Here is an 18517-nt window from a genome sequence, read left to right on the forward strand (position 1 = left end):
GGTGGCAACCCTAGAAATGCTGCAATGCCTGTTGAAGCCCCTTTCCCCCTGAACTGGCCGACAATTTTCCTTCCACATACATTAAAAGTATAGTCTGTATTTTGACCTGATGGAAAAGATATAGACAGGATCTGGGACAAAGCCACCAAATCTTTTGTTCCCTTGGACACTCGATAGAATAAATGGTTTTCCATGTCACACAGGAGAATGTTAAGTGCTTTGTTTCTGCTGAAGTGGAACAGAGATAGTGGGAACGTCTGTCAAAACCCCCAAAATGCTTTAATGTGGTGGCAGCTGGCTGGGAGGAGCAGGAGCCCAGTTTCCTAAAAGCCAATAGTTCTGGAAATGGAGGAGGGTTGTTTGAACCAGCGCGTAAGCATCACCCGGGAGCTTGTTAGAAAGGTACATTCTGAAGTCCCTCCCAGGACCAACTGAGTCAGAAATTCTAGGGCTGGAGTCCAGGAATCTGTGTTTTAACAATCCCTCCAGGTAATTCTGAAGTTTGAGAACCGGCGGAATAAGGCGGAATAAGGCCAGGGGACTCACACAGGTCCACAGCTCTTAGGTGACCTAAAAAAAAAGTGGATGACAGCTGAGGAGCCGCCATGCCCGGTATGACCAGGCCTGTACTGAGCAGCTGAGGGTACATCCAGGCACAGGGGATGCCCACGCCCGTCAAACCACCCTGGGCACCCCGTCTCACCACTAGCCTCTCCCCGACGTCTGTTGTGACTTGACCTATGCTCGTGGCACAGGGAAAGGGCTGTGGCCTCTCAGGCTCCCAGGCTATTGTTCCAATCCGCACAAATCTACCAGTGCCAAAGGAAAGCTTCTGCGAACTTTGGAAGGTGGATTAACTGTTTCAGAGCAGCAGCTGCGGGCCCAGATAGTTGTCGGAGCCGCTAGACACAGCCAAGCGCTTCCCTGAACGCCAAAGCCGGCGGCAAGCTGGTGGTCCCGCCGGCCGGCGGTCCCTCTCCGCCAGGCCGCAGAACCCGGGTAGGCGAGCAGCCAGTCTCAACCTGCGTCCCCAAGGCCGAGGATGTGTCCTGGTTTTTTAAAAAGCTGTTTGCGCACTTCTAGGGCCTCACCCCTTTTATTTGGGGCTCCAGTATTACTGTATTGACCTAATTAATTCATTTTCTTTTCTGTCCAAAGTGGAAGCTGGAGCACAGGGATGCAAATCAAATACAAACCCGTCCTGGGTGCCAATACTCTGGACAATTAAAACAAAGAGCGCAGTGGTGGCGGCGGCGGCGGCACCACACAAAACCCTCGGGAAACATCCAGAACGTGCCTCGAACCAGCCGGCAGGGTGGGGCGCAGCCGGGCTGCAAACGTGCCAGGAAGGAGGCGGTCCCAACCCCGCAGGTGGACAGGTGGAGGTTGGCAGGGGTCAAAATCCATCCTGAAGGCCTGGGAGCCGGGCAGCTGCGCAGCACAACTCCAGGGGGCACACTCGCTCTGCGCCCTGCGGGAATGGCGCCCCGGCCAAAAAAGCAACCACACAAAAACCCATTGCACGGGCGGGAACTGGGCTGTGCGACCAGCAAAAGGGTGGGTGGGAGAAAGAGAATGCGGGAGCGAGGAAGAGGATGGGAAGGGAGAAAGAGGAAAGGGAGGAAAAGGAGAAAGTGAAAAAGAGAGGGGGCAGGGGGGAGGGAGGGGACGGGGACTGGGAGGCGGGGAGGAGCCGGCGCTCGGCTGGGGCTGCGGGGGCGGCGACGGCGGGAGCGGCAGTGGCGGCGGCGGCGGCGGGTCCGGAGGTGGTGGCAGGTGGCCCCGCGCGCGGCGGCCGGCCCGGCCGGGGGCGGGCGGGAAGGTGGCGCCTCGGGCGGGGGCCGGTCCCTGCACCAGGTGACCTGTTCCGGCCCGGATCCGGGCGGCCTCGCCATGCAGCGGCGCGGCGCGGGGCTTGGGTGGCCGAGGCAGCAGCAGCAGCAACCCCCGCCGCCCGCGGTCTGCCCCCGGGCCGCAGCCATGGCCCCCCCGAGTGGCGGCGTCCCCCCGGGCCTCGGCGGCCGCCCTGCCTGCACGCTGCTCCTCCTCTGCTACCTGGTGAGCGCCGGACCCTGCCCGGGTCCTCCTCTCCGCGCGGGGCCCCGGGGACGCGGGTGGGGGCGGCCGGGGACACCCGCCACGCGGGGCGGGGACGCCGCTGCTAGTTTTCTCTCTTCCTAGCCGCTGCGCCCCGGGCGCTCCCGGCACCTGGGATGGGTACCCCGGGCGTGGAGAGGGGCGCGTGGACCGGACTTGCCGCGCTGCTCTCTCGTTCGTGCCCATTCCTCTCCCTCCCGGACTCTCTCTAGACCCGGGTCGGGTTCCCCTCGAGACTCCTTCTTGTCCTGGACTCCACCCGAGAGCCTCGCCGCCGGGAGTTCGCTCTCCGCCTCGCCGCGCGCGGTCTCCAGCACCCCCCCCCCCCCCACCCCCCCCCCCCTCTGGGCTTCCCTCTCAATCTACTCTCAGCTCCTTTCCTTCCCGTGCCCAACTTCGCCTCTTTCTCTCGGCGCCCGCCACCCGCCTCGACCCTCCTTTTGGTTTCCACCGGGTCCTCCCGGCCCGGACGGTTTTCTGCCAACGCACCTCGCATCTCCAGCGCTCTTCAACTCCTCCTTGGTCACTCCAGCCAAGTTGCGGATGCCGGAAAGAAATCTAGTTCTCTGTAACACGCTTACCGCCAGAGTGGTGACTTTAGCTGCGTCTTGAACATTGTCATTTCAGAGAATATGTTTGGCTCATGCATGTCAGTTTGCAATTTGCACACTTCTTGGCTTTTGTTTTAGTCATCAACTAAAGGGCAGTAACCTATTTTTCAAAACCAATTTATTTTAAATACCAGAGTAGTTGAGAGCCCTCAGAACAAGGTGGGGAGAAATTTTCTCAGTTCCTTTGATGGCTTACTTGCTTCTGTTTTGAGTTCTCCTAAACAATAGTAAATTTACAGAAGGCGACACCCTTCCTGCCCAGCGTACCTTATGTTCCAAAATCCTGCAGAAACCTTGGGTTATCTCGCCATATATTACTGTAAATAAATGAAATGGAAAATGCTGAATCATGAAACTGATGTAATAGGAAATTCACAGAATGCCAAAAAAAAAAAAAAAAAAAAAAATGAGCAGTGTCATTGTCCGGAATTCATTTCACTTATGTGGCATTGTCATTATTTGGCGTCTTCCTTTTTGGAAGCTAAAAACTACTTAGGAGATACTGGCAGGAATTAGAACTTGATTCTGAAGAAATTTGCCACCCAGCCCGTTTCTTTTAACGTTTTTTACTTCTTGAATGTTTCATTTCTTGAAGCAAGAAGGTGTAAAAATGGAAATTATAATTCTGCCTGTGCATCTACCTGTTGAGCAATCCGTGCTTTTACTCATACTTCAAAATGAGCCAATACCAAATTGTGTGGTTGGGCTTACTTCATATTTTCATAAGAAGTTGTCAGTTAACATGAATGATTTTTTTTTAACCCAAGAGATATTATTATTTAATATTTATGCCACAAGGTTACAGCACACAGGATCATAAATAAAACTGCCATGACAAATGTCAAGATTTCAGTTTAAACAGATGATGCCTGTACACAGGGCCCTGCTGGCTACCCATAGAAGCAGAAGTGATGTTGTAGAGTGTTGCGTGAAACATTCATGTACAAATGGGCCGGGCCGGAAAGTTCCACATGGACATCTCAAGACCTGGCAAGGAGGGGGACTACTTCACCACAGTTCAGGAAGTCAGAGTCCGGAGAGCAAAGCCTGAGGGCCTAAGTGGGCTCTGCGAATAGAGACGGATGATGATGGAGCAAATATCGCTCATGTGAAAGTTCTGTGTGCACCAAGAGGGATTAAGAGAACAGGGGGAAAAATGATGCCATGGATAGACTCAAGTGAGATAGTGAAGGGGTGAGGAAGGGCTCCAGAAAGAGTAATTTTAGAAAATACTGTGATGTAGAAAATAACTAGAGCATGGATGAATGTCTTGGCAGATGGGGAAGGAATGGATTTGGGGACCTCATGGTGGGGGGAAATGTCAGTGCTTCCTGCCTCTGTATACTTCCTTCAGATGAACTTCTGATACGCTTACTGTACAAAAGAGACTTTGATAAACAAGAGAGCCATTTTGCAAAGGACGCAAAAGGCCGACTTAAAAGGTAGTCTCCACATTTGGTTCTGAAGATCTGGCTGTTTACTAGGGATGTTGCTCTTGGGTTTGTACTACCTGAGATACTACTGAAGGTAAGGCTTCTTGATCTTGGAGAAGCTTGGTGTGTGAATTGGGGAAAATGTAAATACCCATATGAAACCCTTGAAAAACATAAAACAATAGAGAGAAAATGCAAATGCATAATTGTGTGCATTTTGCTCAATCAAGGAATGCTACCTGGAGGAGGTGGTTGGTCAGGGGAATGGGGCTGGGCAGGTGCAGGGTAGAGATGGATCAGCATAGCTCGGCAGGATCTCAGGAATATGCAGACTCTAGAGGAAGAAAGCTCTTCATAATTTGAAAGCCTACATGGTAATAACAATAGCTTGCATTGTGCTAAGTCGTTTATAGGCATTATCCAGTATTTATTTTAGCAACAACCCTGTGAGGTAGGAGCTATTATAATATCCATTTAGACGAGATAACAGAGATTCAGAGAGGTTAAGTTAGTTGCCCCAGGCCACACAGTCTGAGCTTGAAACCCGAGTCTGTCTCCCTCCAGAGCCCCAGCTCTAATCCACACTAGCTTATTGTCTTCTGGATTTTGCTGCTTGTAACTCATTCTTCATCGATGTACAGGCCATTAGCAAAGCTCTAGCAATTAGCAGCTACTGTGCAATTGGCCAGGATGTGAGGTCATGTCTAAAGTAATCTAAAATATACAAAGCAGGAAGCGCAGGCCACAGAATAGAAGCAGGATGTTAAAGTGGGGAAGAAAGGTAAAGCCAGAAAATATTTGCCATCGTTAATGAAGAGATAAAGGTTTGGGGTTTTTATGTAGTCCAGAGGCAGCTGGTGGAGTTTAGCATTTGAGTTTGGATGAATGTGCATACAAGTGTACAGCAAATGTGCCTTGGAATGCATTCCAAAGCCAAATTGCCTGTGATTTGGGGACCAGTTCCTGTTTTGTGTTATCGTCACCTATTTGCCTGTTCACAAGGGCTGGAGGTTGAGATCAGCTTCTGAATAGATGCCTTTAAGCACCTGCCCTCACAGGGAGCATGCTTCCTGGAGTCAGGGTCCTGAGGAGTGGGCGCCTTCCTTCTCCGTCGGCTGGGATGGAGTAACCTTCAGTATCAGCTCAAGAAGAGTACTGTGTCTGTAGCTAGGATACTGCCAAAGCATGAATAATGGTGATGAGGGCTGAAAGATAAGTCACGGAACGATGCCAAACAGATTTCTGAAAAGATGATCCCTGGTTCCAGTGGCTGCCAGAAAATTCTGAGGTCACCAAAGGTCAAGACGCAGAGAGCCTCCTCAGAGAGGGAGAGGGCCTCGAAAGCAAAGGATAATGAAATTGCTTCCACTGAGGTCGCGGGTGCTGAGTACTGTGCTCCACGCAGAACTTTCCCTGCCCAACGGGCCCTCTTGCTATTTTCTTACACCATTAACTCTTACCTTCTTCCAGCTTGGCTAGAACCAGCCTGAGGCTGCCCCAGCTGCCTATAATGGCACTTCTAGAAGACAATTTTGTCCATTCTAAGCTCTGGTCTCCAGTGTATAATATTTTCTCATATGAAAAGATAAATCTCAGGATGGCCAGTATTGATGTCAGCTGTCGAGATGAAATGTTCAGAGTGGATATCTGCACTTGTTAGACAATCAGATTGAGGACAAAGAAGTAAGAGGACATTAACAGCACAGAGGCCGGGTGTGGTGGCTCATGCCTGTAATCCCAGCAATTTGGGAGGCCGAGGCAGGTGGATCACAAGGTCAGGAGATTGAGACCATCCTGGCCAACATGGTGAAACCCCATCTCTACTAAAAATACAAAAACTAGCTGGGTGCGGTAGTGTGCACCTGTAATCCCAGCTACTCGGGAGGCTGAGACAGGAGAATCGCTTGAACCTGGGAGGCAGAGGTTACAGTGAGCCGAGATCACGCCGCTGCGCTCCAGCGTGGAGACAGAGCGAGACTCTGTCTCAAAAGGAAACACAAACAACAACAACAAAAAACAACACAGACACATGTGGGACAGTTAGCAGACGGTGGCTGTGACAGAGCCTTGTACAGGATTCTCTGTAAGTGACCACATACCCTCGGTCATCCATCTAAGAGTATTCATTAACCCCTCACTATGTGTGCAACACAGGGCATAAGAAGATCAAAACGAGGTAAAGAGATCTGCAATTATCCAGCCTGAGGGAGAGGGATGATGAATATTTGAAAACAGAGATCATCCCCAAACCTCACATCAACCAATAGCTTCCATATTCATCCTGACCAGAGCTGCTAAAATTTCCCAAGCCGTGGTGTTGGCCTCTTGCCTTCTATTTCTTCTGGCTGCCTGTTGGCAAAAGTGTCAGAGCTAGAGGACAGGTAGGAGAGAATAACCCAGGCAATTCTCTGGGAAGACGGATAGACTGGAGTAGGCCGTAAATAGCCTAAAGTGAATTCAGTTACCTTGTTTATTGGCTCATGCCATTCCCCTGAGAAAGGAGTCAAGGGGCAGGAGGCATGTGCAGCCCGTGAGGAATGGTTGATGGGATTCAGCCTTGGCAGGCCTTGTTTCCCATCTCTACCTGGAGAAGGGCTTAGTTATACTGGGGAACTGGCTGAGTCTGGCGTTTGTGTGTTTGTGGTTAAGGCAATATCTATCTTCTTCAAACCCAAGGCATGGCAGCATGGTGGCATTTTAACTCCAACACTTTTAAGATGAGAATAAGGAAAGTCGTGAGATTCCCCAACCCTGTAGCCAGAAGGCGGTGACAGGTGTGTAAAGGCAAGGGTGTGAGTTGAGGGCATCATCTTTGGGTGTTGTTAGAAGACAAGAGGCACACCGTCACTGACTTTGGAGTCAGCTGATGTGGATTTGAATTTTGGTTCTGCTTTTTGGTAGCTGCTTGACCTTGGGCAAGTTACTTACCCTCTCTGAAGGCATTCCATTGCCTCAGCTATGTCAGTGGGGATGCTGTCTCCCCCTGTGGGCTTTTGTGAGGATTGGGTTAGAAGGGAGAAGTCTATGAGGTCCCATGTGAGAGGAGGAAGTTAGAAGCCAGAGAGAAAAAAGGTTTAACACACCCATCCCAGTGCCCAGTACACAGTAGGTACTCAATGAAATAAGAGCAAACCAACTTTAGGTAGCTTGGTGTGATGTGAGCTGGGAAGAAACAGCATATTAAATAGTTTGGGGGAGAATCTTACACAACCAGGATTATTGATCATGATTGTGATGGTGTGGCTCTGGCCAGCTCTCAGGCTTAGGAAGCAACAATACTCAACTGGGAAATGCTTCCCTAAGCACATGCTGATTTTGAAGTTTGTATTGACATCATCTTCCATTTTGCTTAATTGCATGCTTTGTTGACTTAAACAGAATTTTTGCTTATATCTGGTAGGCAAAAATTACAAACATAGGCGCTTTAAGGCAAGACGCTTGCTTACCTTTTTGACCTAGGGAAAATGTGATCCAGCCAGTTTGAAGAGGAAGCCCTCCTGAGCCACAGTTTTCTTAGGAAAAGAATGGGGCAGAATGGTCAGGAATGAGAAAAACAGTTATTGTTTTCTTATCGTACCCACCCACAGACACGTGTACGTGCCAATGAACTCGTAGCAAGATGTGAACGACTTAAAGTTTCCCAATCTCTCTGTCCCTTCCTTAAATACCAAGTGGAGACCAGATGGAGAACAAAGCCAAGTTTCCTCAGCTCTTTGGAACAAGGGAGGGTGATGTGAACAGCATCTCTTCTTATTGATTTTGCTTAAAGGAATCAAATGCAGTCATCCTAAAAGAAGTTTAGGTCATATTGATAGTTTTGTTTTCCATCCAGAAGATACATAAATTCATCTGTTTCTGGATTCCCAGGCAGAATTCAATGCATTTAGATCTCCTATTTGGGGTCTTCTATCATGAACACACATTAACTGGCCCATTTCTTTCTTTTTTAAAAAAAATTTTACAATACATGCACATTTACACAGAAATAAGAGAATCTATGTTTTGTGCCTGCGCATGACATTGTCAAATTTGACTTTGATGAGGGCTCACATCTGGTATAAACATGTTTGAGGTCTCAAGCATCTTTCAGGGCCCAGCTCCGTTGTGTGCAAAATGGATCAGTATGTTGCTTTCAAGGTGGAACATCTATTGTAGCTGCCTAAACAGCATAATCTGAGGGACACAGATGCCCCCCTTCACCCCAAATATCTTTCTTAGAGTTGTGGTGCATTTAGACTGTGCTTTTAAGGCATTATCTCCGCAAAGCCGGCATAGAAATACAGATACGTGACATTACCTCAGTGTTTTTTCATTATCACAGTGACATGGGCGAACTTGCCAGATAAACAGGAACTCAGCAGAGGGTCGAGGGATGAGAAATCTTAAAAAATTAATTTGTATTTTTGGTGTGGAGAAATGGAAACGGTTCTAGAATGTAGGGCAGCTGTCAGAAAGGTCTAGAGGGACAAAATAGCTGGGAGCAGTTTGCCCCAAATGGATAAGGTGGGTGCCAAGGTGCCACCTTCCCTGACCTCACAGTTCACCAGCTAAGCCCTGACCCCCAGGGACCAATAAGATGCCAAAGGGTAAAGGCTATTTGGAAGGAATTAACGAGGCTGGGAGAAAAACAGAGAAACGATGGGGACCCCTTACAAGAGAACTTAGAGTATAAGAAGAAGGCAGTGGGGACTCAAAACTGATCAAGTCATTTGGTTTATATGCAAGTGCCCCCAGGGCCACTGAGGCATCTGGCAGAAATGCCCACACCCAGTGCTTTTTTTTTCCCTGAGATGGAATCTCGCTCTGTTGCCCAGGCTGGAGTGCGGTGGCGCAATCTCGTCTCACTGCCACCTCTGCCTCCCGGTTTCAAGTTATTCTCCTGCTTTAGCTTCCTGAGTAGCTGGGATTACAGGTGCCTGCCACCACGCCTGGCTAATTTTGTTTTGTATTTTTAGCAGAGACAGGGTTTCACCGTGTTGACCAAGCTGGTCTCAAACTCCTGACCTCAGGTTATCCACCCCCCTCAGCCTCCCAGAGTACTGAGATTACAGGCATGAGCCACCGCGCCCAGCCCCAGTGCTTTATTTCAGCAAGAAACACTTACCAAATTCTTATTGTGTGTCAGACTCTATCTTAGAAGCTGGAAACATAACAATGACATAGACTCTGAACTCATAATTTCTAAACAAAGGAATATGCAGATAAATTTTCAGCTTGTATTAATGCAACCTGGCATGTGAAAATACCTATGAAGGCTGGACACGTGTCATGCCTGTAGCTGGAACTCTTCAAGTTAATTGCCTTATTTTCCTGGCAGGAAACAGCTTATAACCACACACATGACTTGAGCCAGGAAGTCAACTTCAGCTTAATCAATATTTAGAGTGTGATGTGTTGCTAATCAGTGTTGGTTTTGTGCATAGCAGAGGTAGCCACGACTCGTGGTGAATCAGCTGCCCACGGGGTCTGCTACAAGCCACTGGATGCCAGCTTCCTTCATTGCATAGGTGCCTCAAAGCACCTTCTTGAAAGGTTTAGACCATGTTCTGCACAAGCCACGTAGGGTGATTTTGAGGCCCTCTTTGGGGCCAACATACCCTCATTAACTTAAGGAAATATTGCCCCACCCCGAAGTTTCTCTTCTCTTGTACTCCAGCTGTCATTCAAGCTTCTCCTACTTGTCAAACAATCCATCTCAGTCCTTGAAATCTGATCTCTTTGCCTAGATTAATTTCATGTTATCCTCTGACTTAGACCTTTTCTGAAAGAAACAAGAGCAAAATGTCAACACTCTCCACCAGGGAACCTTAGAAAAATACAGAATCAAGTCCCATCAACTACACACATATAAAATGATGCCCTGTTGGGCTATTCACCCCGTTTCTCCTATATGACAACTCCTAACAAAGCATATCTTCTGTCACCTTTTGTTCTTCAAAACTCTATCTGGGATAATAGCTTGATAATTGGCTGGGCACTGTGGCTCATGCTGTAATCCCAGCACTTTGGGAGGCCGAGGTGGATGGATCCCCTGAGGTCAGAAGTTCGAGACCAGTCTGGCCAACATGGTGGAACTCGGTCTCTACTAAAAATACAAAAATTACCCGGGCATGGTGGTGCGCGCCCGTAGTCCCAGGTACTTGGGAGGCTGAGGTACGAGAATCACTTGAACCTGGGAGGCAGAGGTTGCAGTAAGCTGAGATTGTGCCACTGCACTCAAGCCTGGGTGACAGAGCGAGACTCAGTCTCAAAAAAAAAAAAAAGCTTGATAATTTAGAAAAGAAGTTGGCAAACTATAGGCCTGTGGGCCTGTCCAGTCAGCCGCCTGTTTCTGTAACCAAAGTTGTATGGGACCATGGCCATACTCATTCAGTTATGTGTTGTCCCTATGGCTGTTTCAAAGTGTCCCTGCAAAACCTAAAATATTTACCATCTGGTTTTTTTTTTTTTTTTTTTTAACCAAGAAATTCAACTGACCTCAAATTTAGAATAGCACTATCCAGTAGAAATACAATATGAACCACAAATTTCAAGCCACATATATAATTTTAAATTCTCTAGTAGCTATGTTAAAAAAGTAAAGAGAGGCCGGGCACAGTGGCTCACGCCTGTAATCCTAACACTTTGGGAGGCCGAGGCACGTGGATCACCTGAGGTCACGAGTTCCAGACCAGCCTGGCCAACATGGCAAAGCCCTGTCTCTACTAAAAATACAAAAATTAGCCGGACATGGTGGCACATGCCTGTGATCTCAGCTGCTCAGGAGACTGAGGCAGGAGAATCGCTAGAACCCGGGAGGCAGAGGTTGCAGTGAGCCAAGATTGCCCCATTGTAGTCCAGCCTGGATGGGAGGGCGAGACTTCATCTCAAAAAAAATAAAAATAAAAAAGTAAGGAGAGCAGGCATAATGAATATTAATATATTTTATTTAATTCAGTGTGTCCAAATATTGTCAACGTATAATTAATATAAAAATTATTAATGAGGTATTTTGCAGCCCTTTTTTTTTTATACGAAGGCTTTGAAATTCAATGTATATTTTACACTTACAGCACATCTCAAATCAGACCAGCCACATTACAAGTGCTTAATATGACCTGTGACTACCATGTTGAATAACATATATATAGCACCTGTATACCTTGAGGTAACTTTTACTGTACCTGAGACTTTGAAACAGGTGAAAATGAAATAATCTTCAAATGAGTATATGGAGAGTTTTTTGGAAACAGAATTTGAAGGGACGGCTCTGTGGAGAGTACGTGGTGAAATGTGTATATGCCTTCTTATTTTTATTTTTATTTTTGGAGGGACAAGGCCTTACTCTATTGCCCAGGCTGGAGTGCATTGGCACTGTCATAGCTCACTGTAAACTTGAATTTTGAGGCTCAAGTGATCTTCCTGCCTTGGCCTCCCAAAGCACTGGGATTACCAGCATGAGCCATAGCACCCGGCTTGTATATACCTCCATTATCCACAATGTTATAAGCATGGACCATCAAACAAAACTGAAACCATGCTCAGGGTGCTGCACTAATTAATAAAGAAAAGTGGACTGGTGCACTTTTAGCAGTGAGATGTAAAATAATGAACATGGTTATTATGAACTGCACTTTTCTAGTAAAATCAAATGGCCTTTCCCCCAGCATTCTATTTAAAAGAGGTTTTCACTGGAGGTCCTAGCATCCATCAGCATTAAAAATCTGACACCATCCATCCCCACTCAGAAAAATATCATAGTGGGAGAGCTGAGCCTGGGTGAGTTTTTAAGGTGTACAAGGAAGAGGTTTCAAGTCATTCTTTGGAAAAAAAGAAAGTGTGATATTTAATACACCTCTGCATGTCCTGGGCGCTGGGCTGCCTTTTGTCTCACAAAATAAGCAAATGTCTTATTTGACATTTGACTCATTTGTGGGATTAGTGAGGCAAACATTTGGGGCATTGATTTGGAATAAGGCGTGTTGGTCACCCATCGGCTGATTCGGTTTCCACCAGCACCAGTGATCTCTGGCCTTGGGTGAAACTCTGTTGTGGACTTAACACTGTGATTTGCATCTTGAGGATAGGGGCGACATCTTGGCACATCTGGCTGAATGAATAAACCAGTGTTCATGGACAAATGCTGGGTGCATCCCTATTCATGTGGAAGCAGAATTTAGCCTAGAGTTTTCAGGCGGCCATGGAATGGTGACCATTAGTCACCACTGATATCATTTGCTATGGCGTGAGGAAGGTGGGAGTGGGGGGCGGCTAGAAGAGGAGCCAGGTTTCTGGGCTTGCCTTTGCTAACCCACCAGCTGTGTGGTGTTGGAGAATGTCACCTCTTGATTGTCATTTTCTTATCTGCAGAATAAGAGAGTAGACTGGCTTGTCACCAGACTCATCCATTGTAACGTTCTCTGCTTCTAATTATGAGATGGTTTTTATATGTGTTTCCTCCCGGTAATCTGGCAGTATGAACGAGAACATAAAACAATTAAACCTCTCCTGGGGGGGTGGCACGGACAGTTTGCACTGTGCCCCCTTCTTTATATATCACTTCCCACAGGTTTCCCATGACTGGTCAAAAGGAATTGCCAGCCCTTCTCCTATTCTCTCTGCCATTTGCAGAAGATACAGTTTCCACTGTGAACCCTTTTTTTTGAGACAGAGTCTTACTTACTCTTTCCTGGGCTGGATGCAGTGGCGTGAGTAGCAGAAGCTCACTGCAAGCTCTGCCTCTCCGGAGTTCAAGCGATTCTCCTGCCTCAGCCTCCCGAGTAAGCTGGGACTACAGACATATGCCACCGCCCGGCTAATATTTATATTTTTTGTAGGCAGGGGTTTCACCATTGCCAGGATGGTCTCGATCTCTTGACTTTGTAGACCCACCCACCTCAGCCTCCCAGTGCTGGGAATTACAGGCGTGAGCCACCACGCCTAGCCCACTTTGACCTTTTAGGACAGTTGCTTTCTCCTCACCTGCGCCAAAAAAAAATGTAGCAGTACAGATTCAAAGTTAGGGAAGGATATACAATGCATCTCTCTCTCTCCTCCTCTTTTTTTGGGGCCAGTCTTGCTCTGTCATGGGCGAGTGCAGTCATTGTAATCTTGGCTCACTGCAGAAACCCCACCTCGGGTTCATGCCATTCCTCCTGCCTCAGCCTCCTGAGTAAGCTGGGACCACAGAGCCCACCACCATGCCCAGCTAATTTTTGTATTTTAAAAAGTAGAGGTAGAGGTTTCACTATGGTAGCCAGGATGGTCTCACGATCTCTGACCTCGTGATCCACCGCCAGCCTCCCAAGAGGTATGGGATTACAGTATTGAGCCACCTTTGGCCCAGCATCTCTCTCTCTTATTCTGTCTCCTGGTCACCTCATTCTTCTCTGTGTAAGCAACCAGTGATATGTATATTCAAGTGAATATGCACATGTACATATATATGTATGTGTGGTGTGTGTGTATGTTGTAATCCAGAGTAATTGTTTCTGGATCTGTGCAAGAAGCGTCAAAAAATGGGAAGTGACTGCCAGTGGGTACTGGGTTTCATTTTGGGGCAATGAAATGTTTGAAAATTGATTGTTGTAATGATTGATTGTTGACTAACTCTATAAATCTACTAGAAAACATTACAAGTTACACTTTCAATGTGTGAATTGTGTGGTGTGAATTACATTACAGCAAACCTGGAATTTCAAAACCTGGAGGGCTGGGCGCGTGAAACCGCCCTGTAATCAGCACTTTGGGAGGCCGAGATGGGTGGATTGCGAGAGTCTAGAGAGAATTTGAGACCAGCCTGGCAGGTGAAACCCCATCTCCTACTAAAGAGAAATACAAAAATTAGCCAGGTGTAGTGGCAGGTGTCTGTAATCCCAGCCGCCCGGGGAGGCTGAGGCAGGAGAATCACTTGAACCCGGGAGGCAGAGGTTGCAGTGAACCGAGATTGTGTCATTGCACTCCAGCCTGGGTGACAGAGTGAGACTCCATCTCAAAAAAAACCTGAAAATTCAAAAACAAACAAAACTAGACAAACAGACACAAAGAGCCAGCTTTGAGATCATTCCGTTATCTGTACGTGAGAGCTTCTTCCTTTTAATAGCTGTGTAGTACTCTACAGTGGATGTACTATTTTTATTTAACCAGCTCCCTGCAGTAGTTGTTAAAACCACCCCATGTCCTGCAATTACAAACTGTACTGAAGTGAAAATCTACACAGACATCATTTGCACAACTTTGAGTGTATTTGTAGGACTACAAGCTCCTAGAATTGTTGAACACGGAGGGTAGAGTCACATTATAATTTAGTAGGTATTAGCGGTTGGCCTCATGGAGTTAGAGTTGCTGCGCCAACCATTACATAAGGAGGGCATGCTTCCTACACTCTGGTCAGTACAATGCGTTATCTGACTTTTTGATCTTTGCAAATCTAGTAGGTAAATGAGTATCTCAAGTGCCAGTTTCAGTTTGCATTTATGCATTACTTACTGTGGATGAGCATTTTATATGATATTGATTCTTCATTGATTTGCTCATTTGTAATAGTTGTTAGCCTTGTTTCTAATTGACATTGACTATCAGTTGCTTTAAAAGGGAGACACCACCCCCTTGTACAGAGACCTTTGTTGATTCTTGCTGTATCAGTAGAGATAAAAGTTGCATTCAGCCAGGCTGGGACTCGAGTGTTCTCGGGGCTGACTCTACTCTTTCAACCTCATACCTGCGTGTTCACATAACTACTTTCTATTCCCTAAGTATACCTGCATTCCCCTGCCCCTCTTGTAAACCCATGCTGTTCCACCCTTGCAGTGCCTTTGCAGCATCTCCTACCCAGAGAACTTGCCTTCATCCCTCAAAGCCCAACTGAGATACCATTTCCTCCATAAAGCCTATCCCAGACCTTCCAGTTAAATTATTCTCTCCCAGTGCTATGCACCCTTGGGCTTGTTTACAGTTTGGTGGGAACACTGACCACGTTTTGCCTGTATTGCCATTATTTATAGACACGATTCCCTGATACCAAATTTCATGTCTTGTCCATCTTTCCCTCTCCTACAGTTCTAAGTCAGAATTGAAAAAAAGGAGTTTTTATTTCTTTCCTCAGAGGAGACCAAATTATTTTTTCTTTTAGGTGGTGTGCATGTACATGCATTAAAATATACCATTTTAATCATTTGTAAGTGTATATAGTTCAGCAGTGTGGGGCATTCCCATTGTTGGCTTTGCTCCGCTTTTCCACTTTCCTATCTCCATGTTCCTCTGTCCCAAACTGAATCCTACAGACCATTACATCCTAACTCCTCAATCTCCTCTTCCCTTCCAGACCCACAAGTAGCCTCTGGCTATACCTTCTCTCTCTGTGAGTTTACATTTCTCCTGGGCACTTCCATGTAGGTGGATCATTATAATATCCCACATTTCTTTTGTGTCTAGCTTGTTTTACTTAGCATCATGTCCTCAAAGTTCATCCATTTTACAGCATATATCAGAATTTCATTCCCTTCTATGGGCTGAATAATATTCCATCCCACGTATATACCATTTTTTTCTGCCCGATTTCATCTCATTGGGTGGACCTTAGGAATTGCTTTTTTGGCTAGTGTGAGTAATGCCGTTATGAACATGAGTGTACAAATATCTCTTCAAGTCTTTGCTTTAGAATTTCTGGGGTGCTAAGGCGGAGCCACAGTGGCTCGTGCAGTCCCAGCACTTTAAGAGGAGCGGGCCAGGCGGATCGAGGTCAGGAGATGAGACCGTCCTGGCTGACACCCCAGTGGGCACCCGTCTCTACTAAAAATGCACAAAAACTAGCCTGGGAGGTGGCGGAAGCCTGTAGTCCCAGCTACAGGGGAGGCTGGGGCAGGAGAATGGCGTAGACCGGGAGGTGGAGCTTGCAGGGAGCTGAGATCCGGCCACTGCACTCCAGCCTGGTGACCTTGAAAGAGACTCGAGATAAGAGATTGGGGTCATCAAAAAAAAAATATCCAGGAGTGGGAGTTGCTGGATCTGATCCTTATCATGAATTCTTTTTGGGATGCAGTCTCGGCTCTGTTCCCCAGGCTAAGAGTGCAGTGGGGCGTGATCTTGAGCTCCTGTTATCCACCTCAGCTTCAAAACAAGTTCCTCCATGGCGTTTTATGGATTACGGAGTGGCACCCACCACACCTGGCGCAGTTTTTGTATTATTAGTAGAGACAGGGTTTCATCATGTTTACCAGGCTGAGTCTCCAGACTCCTGACCTCAGGTGATCCACCCACCTCAGCCTCCCAAAGTTCTGGGATTACAGGCCTTGGAGTCGCCATGCCACAGACGCAATCATGCCGTCCATTCTGTATGTTTAATTTGGCCGAGGCTGCTATCGGCTTTTTCCGCAAGTAGCTGCACCATTTTACGTTCTCACTAAGAGTGCCTAAGGGTTCCAGATTCTCCACATCTTCACCAACACTTACGTATTTTCTGTGTATTGTGTGTATGTTTTATAATATAGCCACCTAATGGGACTGATGAGTCCAAGTGACCTTTTTTCTATCGATATTTTGGATACGATCCACCGAAGTCATATTTGGGGAGGCTCTTAGCGACCCGTATATCAGCACCTCGTATAGAACTAACGCCTCGATTTCGCGACCAGATGACAAACGTTCAATTTCGATGCTGCCCGAAGGTGCACCATAGCATAAAGTCATGGTGAAAAATTGAACCGTGGCCATGCGTCTGGGCTTGCTGGGTATTGGCCAGGGGCAATGGGAGCCTCTTGCCTGTCCATATATTATGCGGAGGCGCACCAGCTAAACATGGGAAAAGGGGCCAGGGAATTTGGCATCCATATTATGTTCCTTGAGGGTGCGCTGCGCTCTGCGCCACCCTTTGACTTAATTACTATCGGACCCACCGCCAAAGTCGGACAATGGATTTAGAAATGTCTAGAGCTTCTGTATTTGTTGTCTCTGGTACCTATTCTAAGGCAGATTCCATTGCTATTGGGTTTGTTGTGAACCAGCTTCTGCCTTTGAAAACCAACTCTGGAATTATTGCCACGTAGATGCGTATTCACGGTGCAGTCCGCAGATGTTACTGGGTCTGGGGAGAGAGTTTAATGTGACCTCATCTTCCATTGTATTTGTGTGTTGGTTTTTCCCCAATTCTTCAGTAGTGGTTTTGACATCTTTATCTCCTGCATTCATTCATTGCTTTATGGAGACTGATATTTTTTATCCCAGGAAAATAATGATTCACGTATCTGTTATGATGAGGATTTTTAAACTTTCTGTATTACTTGCTCTTTCTTTTTCAGGAGATGTTGTACGCGTCTTTGGAGTGACGGGCTTTACAGCGAGCATCAGTGATACCAAAGAAGCTAGACAGGCGTGGCTTACAAGACTTCAATTTATTTTACATCTTTGGAAGGGAAATGTTAATAGCGTCTCTACTGATCTCAGTTGATATTTATGCTCCTCTCAGTTGCTTAATGTTATCAATTTAAGGAAGCAGTTGTTTTCATCCGAGGTTCAAATAGCATTCCATTAATACCAAAAAGGTGGAAGAATGAGAAACATCTTCACACCAGCAGGACACAAATAAATTACATGTAGAATTTAAAGCGTTACTTGGGAACTTTTGAGAGATGATTATTTCATCAGACATTCCATCTCTGTATCTGCAGTGATAGTACGCGCCTGGATTACTCACAAATACAGTGGCGGAGACTGGAATGTTAAATGGGAGGAAAACTTGCTCCATGCTGTAGCAAAGAATTATACCCTCCTGCAGACCATCCGCCTTTTGAACGCCCTTTCAAAGATCATCAAGTGTGCCATGAGTGGAACATGGGTTATATTTGGAACCTTCAGGCAAACAGGATTCCACAGTGTGCTCTGGAAAATGGTAGGTCATCTCTTGCTAGAAACCTCACTTGAGATAGCCACCTGCATACGTCCCGAGCGGCAGGAGAAAATTCTTCTATTAGTGATGGGGATGCAGGGGAGAAATGGAGGACACATTGGTGCCAACTTTGAAGTCTGAAAGAATGAAAGGAGAAAAATTAAAATGGGAAGAGAGGAGAAAGATTAGTAGAGAGCAGGACCAAAGATGAAACAGCAGAACAAAGGAGCTGAGGAAGATGGACTTTGAGAGGGTTAGATCTGCTTTAAGCTGGAAAGGAGCATTTTGCTGTTGCAGAATTACTTGGAAAAATCTTCCATTCCCATGAAGCCCTTCAGAGAATTTCCTTTTTTTTGCCCAGGCTGGAGTGCAGTGGCGAGATCTCGCTCAGCCTTTTTCTGACCCTCCATACTGAGTTCAAATTCTCTGCACCTCAAAGCCTCCTAGATGGCTGGGATTACAGGCGCCCAGCACCATGACAGGAAAAGCTGAATTTGTGTACTTTTAGTATAGAA

The 18517-nt window shown here is 46.8% G+C and overlaps 1 protein-coding gene across 1 annotated transcript in view; it reads left to right on the forward strand.

Annotated features, from left to right (window-relative positions):
• The first annotated feature begins 1773 nt into the window (after positions 1-1773).
• Positions 1774-18517, forward strand: part of SEL1L3 (SEL1L family member 3) — a 116398-nt gene continuing 99654 nt past the window's right edge. The window contains 4 exon segments of the mRNA XM_031664828.1: positions 1774-2058; positions 2310-2665; positions 17744-17892; positions 17895-18005. Of these exon segments, the coding sequence (XP_031520688.1) occupies positions 1894-2058; positions 2310-2665; positions 17744-17892; positions 17895-18005 (781 nt within the window). The 5' untranslated portion in view covers positions 1774-1893.

This window comes from Papio anubis, chromosome 3 (assembly GCF_008728515.1).
Source record: "Papio anubis isolate 15944 chromosome 3, Panubis1.0, whole genome shotgun sequence".
Lineage (NCBI taxonomy): Eukaryota > Metazoa > Chordata > Mammalia > Primates > Cercopithecidae > Papio > Papio anubis.